This window comes from Enoplosus armatus, chromosome 23 (assembly GCF_043641665.1).
Source record: "Enoplosus armatus isolate fEnoArm2 chromosome 23, fEnoArm2.hap1, whole genome shotgun sequence".
Taxonomy (NCBI): Eukaryota; Metazoa; Chordata; class Actinopteri; order Centrarchiformes; family Enoplosidae; genus Enoplosus; species Enoplosus armatus.
Genome location: NC_092202.1, coordinates 11,531,229 through 11,548,979, shown reverse-complemented (window position 1 = coordinate 11,548,979; position 17,751 = coordinate 11,531,229). Strand labels below are relative to the sequence as shown.

The 17,751-nt window shown below is 42.8% G+C and overlaps 1 protein-coding gene across 1 annotated transcript in view; it reads left to right on the top strand.

Moving 5' to 3' along the window:
- Positions 1-1,546: 1,546 nt before the first annotated feature.
- ppp2r5b (protein phosphatase 2, regulatory subunit B', beta) overlaps positions 1,547-17,751 on the top strand; it is a 32,901-nt gene continuing 16,696 nt past the window's right edge. Inside the window, exon 1 of the mRNA XM_070929481.1 lies at positions 1,547-1,739. Within this exon, the coding sequence (XP_070785582.1) occupies positions 1,547-1,739 (193 nt within the window). The remainder of the gene's footprint in view (positions 1,740-17,751) is intronic.

Below are 17,751 nucleotides of genomic sequence, written 5' to 3'. Positions count from 1 at the left end.
GTGTGTGTTTAATCAAATTACCACACAGCAAGCCTGAGGCTATAAAATATTGCATAGTGCAGACAGGGGGTTATTTTGGACCTAGTTGCTCATTTTTGCCCCAAGTCAGTCCGGCCATGAGTCAGTGTCTATAAACCAACGCACCCGTTTATTTTCGCCAACTCTTATTTTATTTTGAAAGCCAGGATGCCTCATTTCCTGTACATTCCTGACTCACCGCGTGCTTCTTGACGCAGCTCGCTGAGGCGCTGTAGGACGACCGGATAACGGGATCCGAGAAGGGGGACAGGAGCAAAACGCATCAGTCTGACAGACATAGACGGGGTGCTATTGTATAACACGGGCCTTCAGTTTTCCCACTCCAGGCTGCTGCTGCCGGGAGGAGCGGCTCCTTTCTTTCCTTTTTCTTTTCGTCTTCCTGTCTCACCGCGGAGGTAGAAGCGGAGCGGAGCAGCGGGGCTCGGTGTTGTATCGGCCGCTGGCGGAGGACCTGCACATGTCGGCGCGGTGAGGGAGCGCTTGTTTCCCCGCCCTGATACGGTTGGAGGACGGCAGGAGGAGGAGGTTGTGCGGAGGGGATATAAACCGCGACGAGAACAACATTATCCACCTCTGAGAGAGAAAACAAAAATCAAAATAAGCAGGTGCGGCCGTTTGAAAGAGGATCCGTTAAAAACGAGCGAGAAGGACAACAGTGATGCGGCAGCCGAGGTGGGCCCAGATTGATGATTTTATGATATCATCATCCACCGCCAGGACCGATCACTGATTTTATCATAAGGAGCATCATCGAGGAGAATAAGCTATAAACTGACCCGGGGTCCGTTTGTTTGTTTGTTTTTTTTATCTGGATAAACAGGAGGAGGGTCATCGGTCTTTGATTGCGGTGGTTTCTTGACATAAGGAGCTGTGTGATCAAAAGGCCTAATAGAAATAAATATTCAAATTTAGGCCGATGACTTAGTGTGTGTGTGTGTGTGTGTGTGTGTGTGTGTGTGTGACGCCAATACAGCAGCAGAGAGGCGTGTGTGTGTGTGTGTGTGTGTGTGTGTGTGTGTGTGTGTGAGAGAGAGGAGACGCGCCTGTCTGAGCATCATCTGGTAGCTGCACAGGCTACTCCTCCACGGGGATGATACACAAGCGATTTTTCATCTGTGCGTGAAAAACTGAAGATTCAGGGATGTCGCTGAGGCTGCTGCCATTTCCAGTCCGGCTCTGATAGAGACAGCGAGGCGCACAGCACGGGACTGGACATCCAGAAAAGAGCTCTCCTCACCTCTCCTCCGCCTCTGCACCTTGTCCCCCCTTTTATCTCTCACCCCTCTCCTCCTCCCTCCTCCTCTTCCTCCTCCTCCTCCACCACCCCGGAGCGTCTATTCATTCTGATCAATTGATAATTTGTGATTCAGAAAGCCACCCACTCCTCCATCCTCTCCTCCATTCACCCATACATCCTCTTAAGCACCTCTTTACGCACTCACACGCGCAAAGGCACGCACGCACTCACGCGCGCACCACCGCATCACCACCGCCATCCACAGCCATCATGGAGACGACCAAGCTGCCGCCGACCAGCCCGTCTTCGCCGACCACCAGCTTCTCGGTGCCGTCCGCGGAGAAAGTGGACGGCTTCCCGCGGAGGTCGATGCGCAGAGCCCGGCAGAGGAGGTCCCACAGCTCGTCCCAGTTCCGCTACCAGAGCTCCCAGGTGGAGCTCACCCCGCTGCCCCTGCTCAAAGGTGAGACACTGCTTTACGGTAGCAGCCATGGGTGGATGTCAGGAATATGTAACATAGTGATAGGCCTACCATGATGAAAAGTCGAATAAGGTCACCAGAAACTGATGAAAGTGAGTCTCCTGACTTTATCGACACCCATTGATCAGCACTGTGGAGAAGTTCTACTGACATCTGTTGTTGATACTGTTGTTGGAATATTCTGTTCAGGGCTGTGACTGACAGTTATTCTCATTATCAGTTAATCATTTTGCCTATTAAATAACTGAGATCAGTTCAGTTTAAGATTTAAAACAGAGAAAAACAGCGAGTCCTTACATCGGAGAAGCTGACATCACTGACATTTTGGCATTTTTGTTCGAAAAATGACTCAAACTGTTAATTTTCTGTAATCTAGTTGATTGTGAAAGTGCTTTTTGAAGAAAGTATGCTTTCAACTGCAGCTAAGAGTGAGTTTGTCCTAATGTCCAAGTTCAAATGCGTGTATGCAGAGTCAGTGAGCTTGATGTTGATCACTCACACGCTCATTAAAACACAGCACCATCAAGCATCTGCTCCATCTTCATGATTGGTTGATGGGGAAATGGGAAGAAGCATCTCTCCAGTATGAGGCCTCTCCCGTCGACAGAACTGCTTCTTAATTGGCTCATTGGAGAAACCTCAATCAAAAATACATCAAATCCTAAACATACTTGTACAAATTGCGGCTTGACATTCAGACGGATGACATGCCTCATAGCGGCAGTCAGAGCTGCACTATTTGCAGGTCTGTCGTTGCCATAGCTGTAACCCCAGAGCTGCTGTTACTACTCAGAGGCCACTTTGATTTATGTGAGCTGGTTCAGAATCCTCTCAGAATGAAGGCATGAGGATGCAGAGACATGGAACCCATTGGCTTTCATTTAATACTGTAGTGCTTTCTACATTTCCTATAGAGTGACCAGCTCAACCTGCAGGCAGGTCTGGGGTGGGGTTTGGTGTGATACAGTTAGAAAAAGAGGAACATCACGGAAAAGTGATGAAATTTAGTTTTTGGGCGGCATGGTGGCGCAGTGGTTATCACAGACACTGAACCCTAAGTTGCTCCCGATGGGAATTAATGTAGTTGTAAATGGAATATCTTATATAGCTTTTGGAGGGTTGGCTGACAAAACAAGACATTTTAAGAAGTCATCTCTGGTTGAGCAATTTTCACTCTTTTCTGACCTATTATATACTAAATGAAAAACAATCAAACAAACAAAAAAGAAAACAACAACAGATGAATCCATAATCAAAATAATCTTCAGCTGCAACTAGGGTAAAGATCAGCATGGGGAGTGGGCAAAAAAAGACATATCATGAAAAGGTACATGTGGCTAGCTAAAGATGGAATCCTCTCAAAGTTGAATGCATAAGAAATAAAACACACCCTTACTTAATTCAATACACTCGGGGGTTTTGCTGCTACAGCCTGACGTGGTCTGGTGTGACCAGTAGCTTTTAGTGGCTAATATTAGCAGACGGAAGCTTGGTGTTGTTGTGCAATCGACATTACTGAGTCCGCTCACTGACTTTATGGCTCCACTGTACATACTGTTACTCTACGTTTTAGCACTTACTTCACAGTCGCTTTAACCCCTAAAAGATGTTGTCTTGCCTGACGTTGTGTTTAGACAGTAAGTACGCATCAGAGATGTCCAAATCGATATTTTTGTACCTTTTCTTTTGGTTCACACAGCAAACAACAGATAAAAGACCTATCCCTTCACCTTCCTGCACTTTTTCTATATTTGTTTTCTCAAGAACTGTTCTATCTCTATATATCTACGCCTTTTCCTCCACCTTGCGTGTGTTCCTTCTCTTTCATTCTAACTCGTGTGTGCAGCACAAAGGCACATTATAAGTCCTCATGCCTCTGACCCCTCTTGATAAGGTCACTCCCCCTTTCATGTAGCCTGCAATCTCTTCCCATTAACCCTCTATGAAAAGACGACCTTTCTGCTTTTAGAGACGGTACGAGGTGCCGGTTGGCTGTGTGTATGCTCTTGCGTGTTTTTACACCTCATTTCCCCACCTGGACTTCCTCTCAGGGCCTGTGAGCGAGGGGCGTGTGCAGCATGATGATGGAGGGCTTTCATTGCATGTTTACAGCACCTTTGGTTCAGACCTCTCTGTGCATATATGTGCTATAGCCTTCACAGACAGAAGTCTCACTTATCACATGGCTGCTGCACCGCTGCGGCACTGTTTCCGGATCCCCAGGAGGAACTGATAGTAAGATCCTGCAGCACCGGCGCAGGAGAAAAGCCTGGTGTGGGGAAGTCTGTATCGGGGCAGTATGTAGGCCAAGTGTAGACAGACTTGTGGGTGTTTTGCCCTCTAGGGAATGACATTCCCATTGTTACTTTGAACTCCTCCTCCTGTTAACAGTGGAACATCTCTTTCACTTTAAGCCCTGAGCAAAGCTTCAGTCCTGCTCCCAGTTTCGGACTGAATATGAAACATAATAGAAGCAGAAAGACGTGGCATATAACAATGTGACAAAAGAAAAAGCTTGTATTAAAGGTAAAATCCACCCTGAAACACTTGAACCCTGTCAAGAAACAGCTTCTAGTGTTGAACATTGACTTCTTATGGATCAGTTTTGTTATTTGATGCTTATAGACGACTAGCCCAACAAATGTTGCATTATCAGCTACAGTAGTTTGACAGCAGGGAATGCTTAAAATGACCAATAGTGAACATTGAGTTTTAGAGATTAGTCTCAGAGAGAGCAAGACCCTTAATATTTTGGACCAATTTCAACAGTCAAAAGAGGAAGAAATCCATCATAGAAGAGGCAGACATACTGATAACTAGGTGAATCGATTAGAATGCAACGCAGCCATGGCTGGCGTCTTTGCAGGTCTGTCATCAGTTGTTGTGTGAAACATATCATCCTCTAAAGTTACTTTTTTAAAATCGGAGCAACCAGATGTTTTTCTCTTTCTGCTCTCAGTTTTGCTGGACCCGAAAATCCAAAAATGTAGGGAGTTCACAGATTAGCAACCGGAATGCGCTGAACATTATAAACTAACTAACAGTCTGACTATCTGTTTCCTTTGATGTCCCCACTTCAGTGCATTGCAGCTTCTTTTTCCCAGTTGTTTTGTTCTGGTCTTGAAACAGGTCAATTCATTGGTCAGTTCCTCTGCAGAAGTTTTGTGCATCCACCATGTATTATGCTGCTGCCTGATCTACGAGACACCCCATCAACAGTAGCCTCAACTGATCGGGATGCAATGCAGTCACAGCTTGCATCTCTGCAGATCTGTCATCAGGAGGGTGTGAAATATATCAGCCTTTAAAAATAACTCTTTTTTTTTGTAATTGGAACAACAAGACAAGGCACACGAGACAGCATGAGGCAGGTTCATAGAAGTTAGGAAGAACAAAAATAAGTCAATTAATTGCCTTTTTATTTGTGAAAATCACCTGAATTGGAAATGCACGGTTATCATCCAGACAGATTTCTGTTCACCTGGAACAGTCTGGCTCAACCCTTATGTAAGCAAACATCTACCTGTGTCATTGAACCAGGCATTGACTTTCCTTCCAGCATCAGGGCTGATGTTCTGTACCTGATCCTGACCTCTTAACCCCCAACAGTTTCTCTCGAGGGGTTTAGTGTCATGTCATAATAACATGAGTGTTCCTAATATTTCTCTGCATACAGTTAAGGTGTCATGCACTGAAATGAGACACAGCGAAGCTGCTGTGAAGCATATGTGAAGGATTTATTTCAGCAAACAGGTTCAGTTGATCCAGTAAAAGAGAGGCAGGGATGGTCAAGGCACCCAATTAATCAAAAGATGAGGGGTGAAGGACACAGGGTCCCTATGATCCCTTTTACAGCGTATTCATGTTTGGCCACAGGCCTGCAGCAAACACACGCACAGGCATTTTACCCCTTTCCGGACACTGTGTTCTTGCACCAGTGCTGCACTTCAAAGTGGTTGCGCCGTACTGCAGTGGACGGTTTATGTCTGTACTTGTTTCAGCCTCTGAATTTATGGTGTGTTTTTCCTTCAAGGTCTATTTCATGAAAACACAGCACCCTTCAAAAGCCTCTTTGGATGCGGAAACAGTTCAGTGTTCTTACAACTGCCAACCCCACCTCACCTTTCAGTAGGCATTTGTGTTGTTTAACTACAAACTATGTTGTAAAAATGGAGATGACCACTGCGTTTACCACTATTAGCAGTCGCTCCATTTCAAGTGGTTTCTCTTTTTTTCATTGTCTAAATGGTCCTGTTTAAAAAAAATTGAGCTTTAATGGAAGTACTGCTGAAATGTGTCAGACGTGGCCCAAAACAAGATGGTGATGACGTCACACAGAGGCACCAGATCTTGATAAACTTAGTGTTTCTCTGGGACCCAGGCAAACTGAAAATGTACAATCTGCCATCACGCAGTTACAGCACAGACCAGATTTTCAGACACGGTGAAAGCACTCCCCTGCTTTCCTGCCTCTCTACACTTTAATCATCACATTAAATAATAAAATACTTGATGATGGTGTCCAGTAAAGATGGTGCTGGGAGTTAATGGTTTTGGAAACTAGCCCAGCAGAGCTAACAGGCTATCATCATCTCGTCACTGTTTCCATTTCTATAGAGTCAGGCTGCAAGTAAGAAGAAGATTTGGTTTTAAAGGCAGAAGACAAAACTGTCTATCTATCCATCTACCCGGCTATTAAGCTAGGTAAGCTAGCTAGCTAAAGTACAGCATAGCCAACAATCCAAAACCCAAAGGAATTCTGTTTAATATCATAGCCCAGCAAATATTTTCATTTCAGAAGCTGGGACCAGTTCATTTTTGCAGTTTTTTCATAGAAAAGTAACAGGTTGTGTTTTGTAAAACATGCATTGTGCTTTGGTAGTGTTGATACTTCAGCCATGATGTCTTGCCTTGCTTTCCTAATGGCATGAATTTGCCAAGCTGCTGTTAAACCTATTATGGCTCATAGTTTATCATGTAAGATGTTATCTGTGGCAGATTTATCAGAGCTGATTATTGAGTTGGTCCTTGGATTTCTCCTGGTCCTCAGTTACACTGCAGCTCTCACATTAACCAGAGAACAAGGCTGTTCGCTCAGCGCTCCTCCCCAGCTGCGATGCTCTCCCCCGGGGCTACAGACACCAGTCTTCCTGGTCACGGGTGTTGTGCTGTCACTGGCAGGCGAACCAGACTAAGGTCACATTCCTGCCTAACATCTCGTCAGCAGATAAACAAAATTATGGTTAAGATTTATGTCCTGTTGATACATGAAAGACAATTTGTGGTTCAGGATGATCTTTCATTTAAACACAAGATTATTGAACCAACTGTCTCTGTCTGTCAATAGTGGAGGATCCCGCAACCAAGCAAGGCGGCACTCGATTCCCTTTGACCTTGAGACATTCTCGGTTTCAAACGCCTCTGTAGTTAATTTCTTGGCTTTTCCACCTCTTCCTCTGCTGCTCTCTCCCTACATCGGGTGTTGAAACGCATCTGAATCTTATCTGTATAATGAAAAACACACGTTATGCACTCAGCATGCACTGCAATCAGAATGTGATCAGCTTTGCCAGACCACTAGGCTCACAGTTTGATTGGACTTACAGTAAGGATGAGTCATCCAGGTGAAAATACATTCTACACAGTGTGACTGTATCTGTGACAGTCACAGGTAGAAATATTGCCATTGCATGTAAATGTCATAACCACAGGCAGAAACATCACAGTAGAAGCATCGTCACTGTGTGTATTTATCAGATTAGGCAGAAATGTAATTACATCGCTGCAAATAGAAACGTTGTCACCTTCACTGCAGGTAGGAATACTATCATTATGCATAGAAATGTAATCACTACTAAAACTGTGATCCGGATAGCAAATGAACTTGATAAGGGATGTAGGTTAGGAATAGGTTTGACATTTGTGGGTTTTTACTATAGAGTAGGTCGGTGAGTCTATTCCTGAGCCGAGTGAGGATGAAATCTTACAGAGGCACTGCACACACCAAGTATTTATTAAGGCCTGAGTGTGTGTTTTGGATTGTGAAAAGCATGTATGTATGCAGGGTGATCATGAGACACTTTCTGGTCTATCTTGAGATCTTGGGGAACAGTGTTGCCGCCTGCAGCTACCTCAGCAGGAGCTCAGAGGAAAACGCACGAAACAGACTGTCTGCTAAGCTCCCATCACACTTTTGACTACCGTAAATGGTAAAGACCTAAACTGACATGACAGGAGCCCCAACACGTGGGAAAGGTCATGCAATACCTGTTTTTATAAAAATTAAAAAAAACATCCCAACAATGTGCCTCATTTTCTGAATTTAAAAAGAGGCCTTTAGCAAACATGTATCTATATTTGGAAGTCACAAGATGATCATACTAAAACTATTCCTGTAAACTGTGTGTCACGAGAGGCTCTAGTTTTGTCGTCCTAGTTAAAAGAAAAACTAAATTTTTGTCAGGCCCACCATCTGATCTAGAAAACAGCAGCAGCAAAAAAAAAAGGGGAGTTGTCCAATTTTTTTTTACCACAGCTGTTTCTTACAGTCAACTTTGCTGTTGGACTTCTCATCAAAAATTAATACCTAGTTGTTTATTATTATCTCCCACACCAATGTGAAAGCAGCAGAACTGCAGAACAGCAGCGGGCCTAATTGCTGTTTTGAAAATGAATCAACACGCTCACCAGTATGCTTATCTGCACCCTCAAAACAGCTCAACAAAAAACAAAATCATTAATAGGAAAAACACTTGCATCACATAATTAATAGACGTTTCATGCAAACACTCTTCAGTGTACAAACCAGCACCAGCATGTCTAATTGCCATTTTAACCATGGGAAAGAAATATCCTTAAAACAAAATAGCCATGCATGATGGTTTCTGTCCTTGACGTTTCCATCAGTGGCTTTTTAAAGGGCTGCTGAGTGGATTCAAATAACTATGTCAGGCCCTAAAGGATGTTGTGTGAGCTTAGAGAGTGTTTAATCTCCCATACCTGCAAGAAAGCCATCCTGCTGGTTGGCGCTAGCATTTAAGCATCTCTAAAAGCCACAGAACACCCTGCAGATATACGATGAGCACTACAGACAATGTAATTGAATCCGGCTTCGTTGCACAGAGCAACAGATGGTGAGTTGAACCCGAGTGAGGTAACAGGAAGAATTAAAGGTTGTTAGACATTTTAGGTAAAGTAGTAATGTGGAGTATCAGTTTATGTGCTCACACTCCCTAATCAAAATCAGAATGGATGATCCCTATTGCAGACCAGCAAGCAGGATTTCTTGCAGTACCACATCTAAACATTTGTCTGATTATGCTATCAGTCCACTGGATGCTGTTTAACAGGTCATAGTGTGCTTTTGCAAACCTTCTGTTTCTGTGGAATGATAGGAAATGCATTTAAAATGCTCCCACTGCTGTCTGCGAAAGAACAAAAATACACTGCCGCTTGTGTTTCATAATGTACTCAAAAATGGGCCATTTTCACTGCTAACAATGAAGGGATTAGAAGGAAAACATGTCATCAGACATGCGCGTTATGAAATCTTCAAGACCACCTCATAGAATATAACAGAGTGAGGGTATCATTTTAAGGACATGCTGTACCAGCCTGATGTAGGTGCAAAAAGGCTGTAAAGGAAGATTTTAAATGTAAAAACATTTGTTAGGATGCATGTTGCACTGATATTTGACGACTTCTTTGAATTTTGAAATTAATTCTATAAAATGTTCACTTTTACTTTTTCACTGGAAAGACACCACCATTTAAGACAGCATTGAAATGTTCGCATTATATCAGTTAATTTCAATCGAATCGCCACCATCAGTGGATTTGCTTGCAAGGGTGAAATAAATTGTGTGAATCTATTGTGTCAACTTCAACTTTGGTGAGCAAAGCAAATAGACCATCAGCCAACTGCCCTGACAATGACCTTCGAGGGAATGTAGAGGAAGATATTGCAGCATATATACTGTATTGCACCATCAATTTTGATATATCAGAATCAGAAATACTTCATTTATCCCTGCAGGGAAATTACACAAAGTATTTTGCATTGGCTGGAAATCGAACCCCAGCTTCCCGCATGGCAGGCGAGAATTCTACCACTGAACCACCAATGCACATAAACCCGCTCTGCTTCTGCAAAGAGGCATGGTTTGCAGACAGTTGTGAGACAGGAGCTCACCCCTCTTGTATACTTATTGTCCTTTTAAGCAACTGACACTATTGTGACTGACTGTTCCTGGCTGGCTAGTCTGTTAGCGGCTAGCCCCGGCTACACTAGTTCCCCAACTAACCATGCCAGTATGTCACCAAGCTTGTAGACCCACATATTTTGCCAAAGACGCAAGGATGTATTTTGCTGTGCCACCTTCTGGTGTGACTAGGCTTTAGTTCTAAAGTTTGCAAACATTAGCTAACAACTAGACCAAATAAAGCTGCAGCGGCAAAACCCCCTGAGTGTGTGGAATAGAGCAAAGATACGTTTTACTGCTTATGAACTAGACTTTTCATTTGTAAGAGGAAGCACATTTAAATTTCTGTTTCCTTAGGCCACAATGTGACTCTGTACTTGTCAAAATGGACATACTGCCTGTATAACATGTAACATAACCTCACATAATTTAGGTCACATGTCAACCTGCTTGAGAGGATATGTTTTCCAGCATGTGTGTTTGTCCACATTATGATAACGAATGTATGGCAGGCTCTGTTTTAAATGTGCTGTTTACTGTAAAACAGTCACCTTCTCACACAGATTGTATGTGGGAGATTGAATGACTGTGTGTGTGTGTGTGTGTGTGTGTGTGTGTGTGTGTGTGTGTAAGGGAGAGGCCAGCTGGATGGGCTTGGTTTTGGGTTACAGAAGACATGGAGTAGTTTTTTGCTCTATGACTGTCTCAGATCAATTAAGAGGGAGAGTGGGGGAGAAAGTGAGGGGGGTGATGAAAGAAATGGAGTGGATGAGGAAAGAGGAAATGACTGAACATTAGGTTGACAGAGGGAGGAGGAGAGATGGAGAGATAAAAAAAAAAGAAAGAAAAAAAAAAGGCAGAGGATATTGCAGGGGAGAGGATATAATGAAACGGCTAGCGATGCAATAACCACAACCACTGCTGTGTCACCGAAGAAAGAGTTGATTCTTAAAGGAATACGCTGATGCTGATGCAAACAAGCTCTGATTGAATCACCGCAATGTTTCACCTATGTGGGTGTTTGCTGTTAAATATGTTCTTGTGGTTCTGAGGCAAACAAAGAAAATCACTGGACATGCAGAGGTGACGTGTTGCAAATCAGTCTTGAAGGATATTGTTGAGGACGATTGAAAGCAGACAATATGTGAAAATGTTTTGCTATCCGGCTTTTAAAAAAACACGCTCAGACTGAAATCAAGGACAAGAAAATGTGACATTTATTTTTTTCATTTATCACATTTCCTTGTGTGTGACAAGCAGCAGCGGCGGCAGCAGCACAGCAAACCAACAGATTATTATTCAACAAGTGACGGTTACAAACCTGCTAATCAAATATTGAGGATGTCTCCAGCTGGGATAAACGTCTCCCATATTTGTTTACTAACTGTCTCCAATTTGTGTTTACATTTCGCACAGCAAATATTGCTTTCGGAGGAGAATCTTAATGTCTAAAAATCCTGAAAGTCATTCTGTGGTCAGGGGCACTTTGGACTTTTAGACAAAGGAGGAGACGTGTCCAGTAGCCCAAAGACCTGTGAAAAAGTCTGGTTTTATTGATGCTAACTGAAATGTATTTATTGATAGTGATTCAGCTGTAAGCGACAAAACATTACAGACAACGGATCATACAGATATGAACCACAGCCTGGCACACCCAGCTGGTCTCTGTTCATTATGCATGCTGTGTGGTGGAAATGTGTATTATTAGTATCATTGGATTATTTAAAGATGGGTTTAGCGGGCCACTTAATCTTTTGCCATGACTTAGCCTTCTCTCACTGCCTTTGTTAAAGAGAGAATGGGACTTTTCTGTCTACGCGTCCTTTAAATACAGCATATTAAGACTTTCGGCCATGTTTTGAAATCCACTGCCATCAAAATACAATGCTGTCTTTCAAGCAAAGGTCTTGAGATACAGTAGCTGTCACCTTCATTGTTAACCAGTGATGGGTTTCACTTCAATAATTGATATTTTCCAGATGGTAGCCATCTAAATTTGTAATAAAACTCTCAGTTTGTAAAGCTCCTCAATAGGGTTCTTATTTTATGCTCAAAATGTTAAAGTTGTGTTTTAGCCTAAAAAATTGAGAGAAAACATGAATTGTCAATTTCTTAGAAACTGGAAGTCTGCCAGTAAGCCCAAACCATCAAAACTGAATCCAAGGACATCTTTCTTGTAATTTTAGGTGAAAGTGATTCTGACCCTGCAAGCATCCCGTAGAATTTGAAACTCAGTTTCTATCAAAATAAATTTTGTTGAAGGCAAAATAATCTTCAACAAAAAATGGTCAGTGCATCTCAAGGTAAAATGTTCTGAAGTTAGTTCAGTTCTCCTAATATACGGCCACTTTAAGACTGAGATACCACACCACCCTGTAGAGCTGAGGGGAGCTGCAGAGTTGGGTGATAATTCTCTGTTGGGTCGTCGCTACGAGCGACACCTTGAGAAAGAAAAGATATTGTCACTTGTCTAAAGAATTAGTAGTCAGCCACAGAGCACACACTTCCACCCACACTGTACGCAAAAACCACCATCACGGCCATTTTAGGTGAGATGGATGTTTTGACCCTGAAAACATTGTGAATCCAGAATTTGGAAACCGGTCTCTATTTTGTTATTTTAGTACATTTCCAGATCCAGATAAAAATCTAAATATAATGACTTGTTCCTTGGCCCAAGACCAATCTGTCCACCAAATGTCGTGAAAATCTGCTCGTAATTTGGTGAGATCTCCTGCTGACAGACAGGCGGGCTGACTGAGAGGGATAAAACATAACATCCTCAGCAGAGAGCACAATCATGCTGGAAAAATGCACTACCCCCCCCCCCATTTCCATCAGTAGGACCGACTTGATTACCAGTAACAGACTGTACATACAACTCTATTTACATGTTATATGCTAATACCCAGCCTGTCTCATTACCTATTCTCGGTACCATAACCGAGTGACGCCTTCCAAGCATTTCCTACTCTAATTTAAAGCAGCGGGATGATTCGTCCCGTTCTTGTTCTTTCTCGGCAGGTAAAATAGCTGTTTACTCGTCATGTCTTCGCGAAAATCTGAAGATGGGCGACGGGAGGGGAGATGTAGTCAATCATACATGATAGCATCCCTCCTCATTTGTCCTTTTCTAGTCAGGCTGTTCACAAGCAGGATGATGGATAATGGGTTGTACATGTTTCCTAGGCAGTTTGCGATGCTGTGGATGTGTTATTCGGAGGATTAGATTATTTAGAGATGGACTTAAAGCGCGTCACTTAAACCCCTTAAGGTGATATTTATACTGCCCTGACTTCTACACTGCATGGTGTCTGGCTTCTGATAGCTGCTGTAGCTCCCTTCTACTATTTATAATGGTGTCTTTCTCTTGCTTTCCTTCTTTATCTGCCTCTATCCTCCTCTGTCTCTTTCTCCCCTCTCCCCCCTCTCCCCCTCCCTCCCCTTCCTCTCGTCCTCTCTGCGTCACCGTATCTGTGCATTGAGCATGAGTGTATGTGTGTGTGTGCTTAATGACAGAGGTGCAGAGGCGGCTTGGATGGTAGCTAAAACAGAAGCTGTCCTCCTCTCTTTCTGTGTCTCTCTCTGTCACACACACTCAGCCCCAAACAGAATGACTGTTATTTAAAGACTAGAGCTGTGCTCGCTCATTTGAGAGAAGAAGGAGAAAAAAAAATCCTCGGAGAGATTGATGGGTGGAGGAGACGAAGGGAAAGATGGAGGGAGCGAAGAGAGGGAGCAAGGGAGGGAAAGAAGGGAGGTACCAAGTGATGGAAAGATGCGAGAGAAGCAGGAGGAGGACGAAGGGGATGATGTCATCTTTTAACCCTGTACCGCTCCCCTCTCCTTCCTCCTGTTTCCACCCAGGATTCTTCCTCCTCTCCTCGCTGTGTGTCTCTCCAGCAGGACTATATTTAGACGTGTGCAGCTGTGTATGCGTGTGTTTGTGTTTTGATGCAGATGCAGGGTGCTCGGCGCTGCTCAGTCGTACATGTTACTGCTCCTTTCACCAAACCCGTCCACCCCTCTCCCTCCGCTCGCTCCCACCATCTTTTCTACGTCACGCGCTGTCTTTTCCCTCCCTGTGTTCCAGGTCGTCTTTATTTCATCGTCCTCCTCCTCCTCTGTGTATTTAAAGGAAGTCTGGAGATAAATCATTTTTCTTATTGTCAACAGATATTGTCTCTTTTACTTTATTCCATTCTTGTCCAAAAACACATCAATGATCTGTACTTATGGCACTGGGTGATGTTCCTTCATTACAATGAACATGGCCACTGTAGTTTATTTTGACTCAGTCCCACACACACTGTCCTGCTGCAAATACTCACTTGTGCACGAATGTGTATTAATCCACCACTGAAAATAGTCCTTGACAAATGCCCTATTTACTTCTGTTTGCGTAATGTTTCCTAAAAACTACAGTGCCCAGCTGTTAAAGGAAATGATTTACACTTGAAAAAAACAACAACTTTATATTTGTGACCAGTTTCTAAAGATTTATGTCTTCAGTAGAAACAAATGGGCTTGGGGCTGAGTCTGATTTAGTATAGTTCATCTTGTATACTGGATGATCTCCTTTTGTGTTCCTGTTTTGTCTCCTTTTTCCATTTTTGCATGCGCACAATTGTAAAAGACAAAAACTGGTTTATAGCACAGTGGTCGGTCGCGCTGAAAGTGTAAATGGGCTTTGTTGCAGCTCTTTCTCTTTCTTGTAAGTGGTACATTGAAACATTCTTCTTAAACACAATTTGGAGTTGAATCTAAGAAAAAGTAAGCTGAAGAGGCAGAGCCAGCCTACGGGATTTTCAATGTAAATGTACAATGTGTCACCGAGCTTCTTAGTCCAGTAGTTACTAAACAGATGTCTTCCTCCTTTGGGTTTCTATCGAGGCATTTGAATCACATTTAAGTATTTATTATGAAGTGATTCTTATTGAATCCATTTATTTGAGATTTGGAAAGAAGAGTAGGCTGATAACCTGATTCAGTTCATGCTAGTGGAGAGAATTTCGCATTAGACTCCACTAAATGTCTGGCAGTTTAATGTTTCCTTATTTAATGGCCAATAATATGACACTGCACTCCTCAGTATCTGCAAAATGTAGTGATCCAATAGCCCTCTAGACTGCATACACTATGTGACCTGTCTCCACCCGTGTCCCCTCAGACTTGGAACAATGATGTTTGTTTTGTTACAGTGTGTCTGAATTGGAATGTTGGTATTTCTGTTATTGTTACAACTTTCTCTTCATTTTTGGGTTATTGCTTTTTTACCACCTACGGCGTCTATTGCACCCCCAGCCATCCGTGGAGAGGGAATCTCTGATTGAGTTGCCTCTCCAGAGGCTTCTCACATTATGTTTCTCATACACCAAAGACGGTTTTACTCTTCTTAGACAGCTACAGGGCTGGCTTAGGAACCGTTGTTGATGTGCGACCGTAAAACCCAATGAGACATTGAATGTACATAATTTTTGGCTTTGCAAATAAACAGGAGTTGACATGCTGGATAGACAGCTAAAAACTATTTTATGTCTTTGGCCTTCAATGAGTGAAACACACTTTGGTAGACTTTTCTGTACGCCTCACCAGAATGAACATCTACTCAACAATTTAATTGAATCCTCTAAATTGTTTCCACTGTAAAACTTACAGTGAAGTCTAGTACATTTAGTTACATGTTGCACATAAAAGATTACAATGATTTTAATGTGGTAGCAAACAGTTGCCTATTTACACTTCCAGCAGACACAGAGCAACATTGGTATTCATTTGTCGTCATGAGTTGTATTTTGCTAACTTCTGCTGTTTGGTGCTGAGCAGGTGGCGTACAGTGGGTTTATCAGAGCTTTTCTTTTTAAATGAAAACAGCTGCTTGCATCTTGAAATGTGATTGATGAGAGCGGTGAGGGTGAACCAAAACAGTGAAGTTGCGGGCCCGCAAATGAAAATGTGGAGCTGAAAGACGCTAAAACCCTCAGAAACTTCAGAGTCTGGTCATAGTAGTCATTACATCCATTGGTAGCATAGAAATATTGATTAGTGTAGCTTTAAAAAAGAAAAAAAGTGGAGCTGTAAGTTCTTCAGATAATGACTGAAGGGGGAATTAAAGGTGGAAACATTCTTTGTGCATGTGCATTTAGAAAAGATCCTTTATCTGCACAGTCACATGAAGAAGATGATTAAAAGAATAGTAATACAAAGCTTGAAGCACTTTGTATTAGCCCTGATAGCTTATATACAAATACATGAATAAATACATGAAGAGTGTAATTGCTTTTCTTAACATGGATTGTGTGTCGTATGCCTGCTGTTCGTACTGGGCTTTTCTAATTGTGGTGATGTAACTTTGGTAATGGTGTGCCATGTTTACAATATGAGTTTTAATCTCAAGGGAGCTTCTGAGTTCATAAAGATGAAATGCATAAACAAGCAAAATGTAACTACATGCATTTAATGTTGCATGTTGGATTTTATAGTCACAGCTAGGCTTGTTACTAATTTGAAAATAGCTCTGTCATAAATGACTCACTTGCTGTGATTAAGATCGTAATATTCTAATCGCTGCGCTGACATCATATTAAAAGCTGCTTTGAATGAATGGGTCTGGAGCGACCTGCGTTGACCTAATAATAGCACAGCCATGAGGACAACTATCACTTCACTGAGTATTGCCTCAGTTTGGTTTCTCCACTGCCTCATTGAGCACTGAGTTTGTGTCTTCGGAAATGTTTCTTCCAAATGTATCTACCTGCACAAGACAGGATGATAGACAGTAACGTAATACTGGTGGCCAGTTCAGCAAACACCACCAACAACCGAAATAATGTTCTAGCCCATTTGCTTTCCCTTAAAATATGTACTGTGGCTCTGTCTGTGCCTGTCATCTCGCTGCACTTCTCCTCTCTTTTCCTTCGCTCTCTCCCACACTCACATGACCCACCAAGTCTCTTCATTCCCTTCATCTTCCCTCGCTTTTTCTCACCTCCTATCTCACTCTCTGTCTCCCAAGCACACATGCATGCTTTTTCTTTCGTCTTCGTCTTTTCACCTCGCTCTGTTCTTTTTTTCCTCAGTCCCAGCACGGCACATCTTCATACAATTACTCTCCATTAAAAATGGATTAGATTTCACCTTCACAGTCTGTCTACAGAGGGAGAACAGGAGGGTGGGAGGGAGAAGACAGAGAAAGGGGGTGGTGGTGTTGGTGGTGGTGGTGGGGGGGGGGGTATGAGAAATGTGGAGAGAAGGACGAAGAGATAGACAGAATTGGAGGGGGGCAGATTAGGAAGGGAAAGGAAAATCAAGGGGTGGAGAAAGAAAGGAAGGAAGGAAAGGTACTCTAGAATGAAGGGTCAGGAGGATGAAAAGACTGAAGATTTCAAACCAGCACCACAAATACAGAAGTGGTTTGTGTTCGCCCTGCAGATTTAGACTCACATTTATTCTCGACGCAAAGTCAGAAGAAATATTCCAACCTCTTAAACTTTTTTTACACGTCTTTCTTGCCACACATAGTCCGATAATTGTGTGAACTCGGTTGTCACACGTTTGTCCAGTCACTGGGAAATGGCTGCAATTCAAGAACAAATTGGACGCTCAGTACAGCTCAATGGCCACGCTCATAGATGTCAACACTACATGTAAAATGGGCAAAAAGGAAGGTCCACACAAAGAAAGACCGTTTATACACAAACAACACACAGTCGTCTGCACATATAACAAGGAAACGTTCAGACAGATTTGCCTGACTAGAAGACAATATTGATGTAGTCTGACTAAATTTAAAC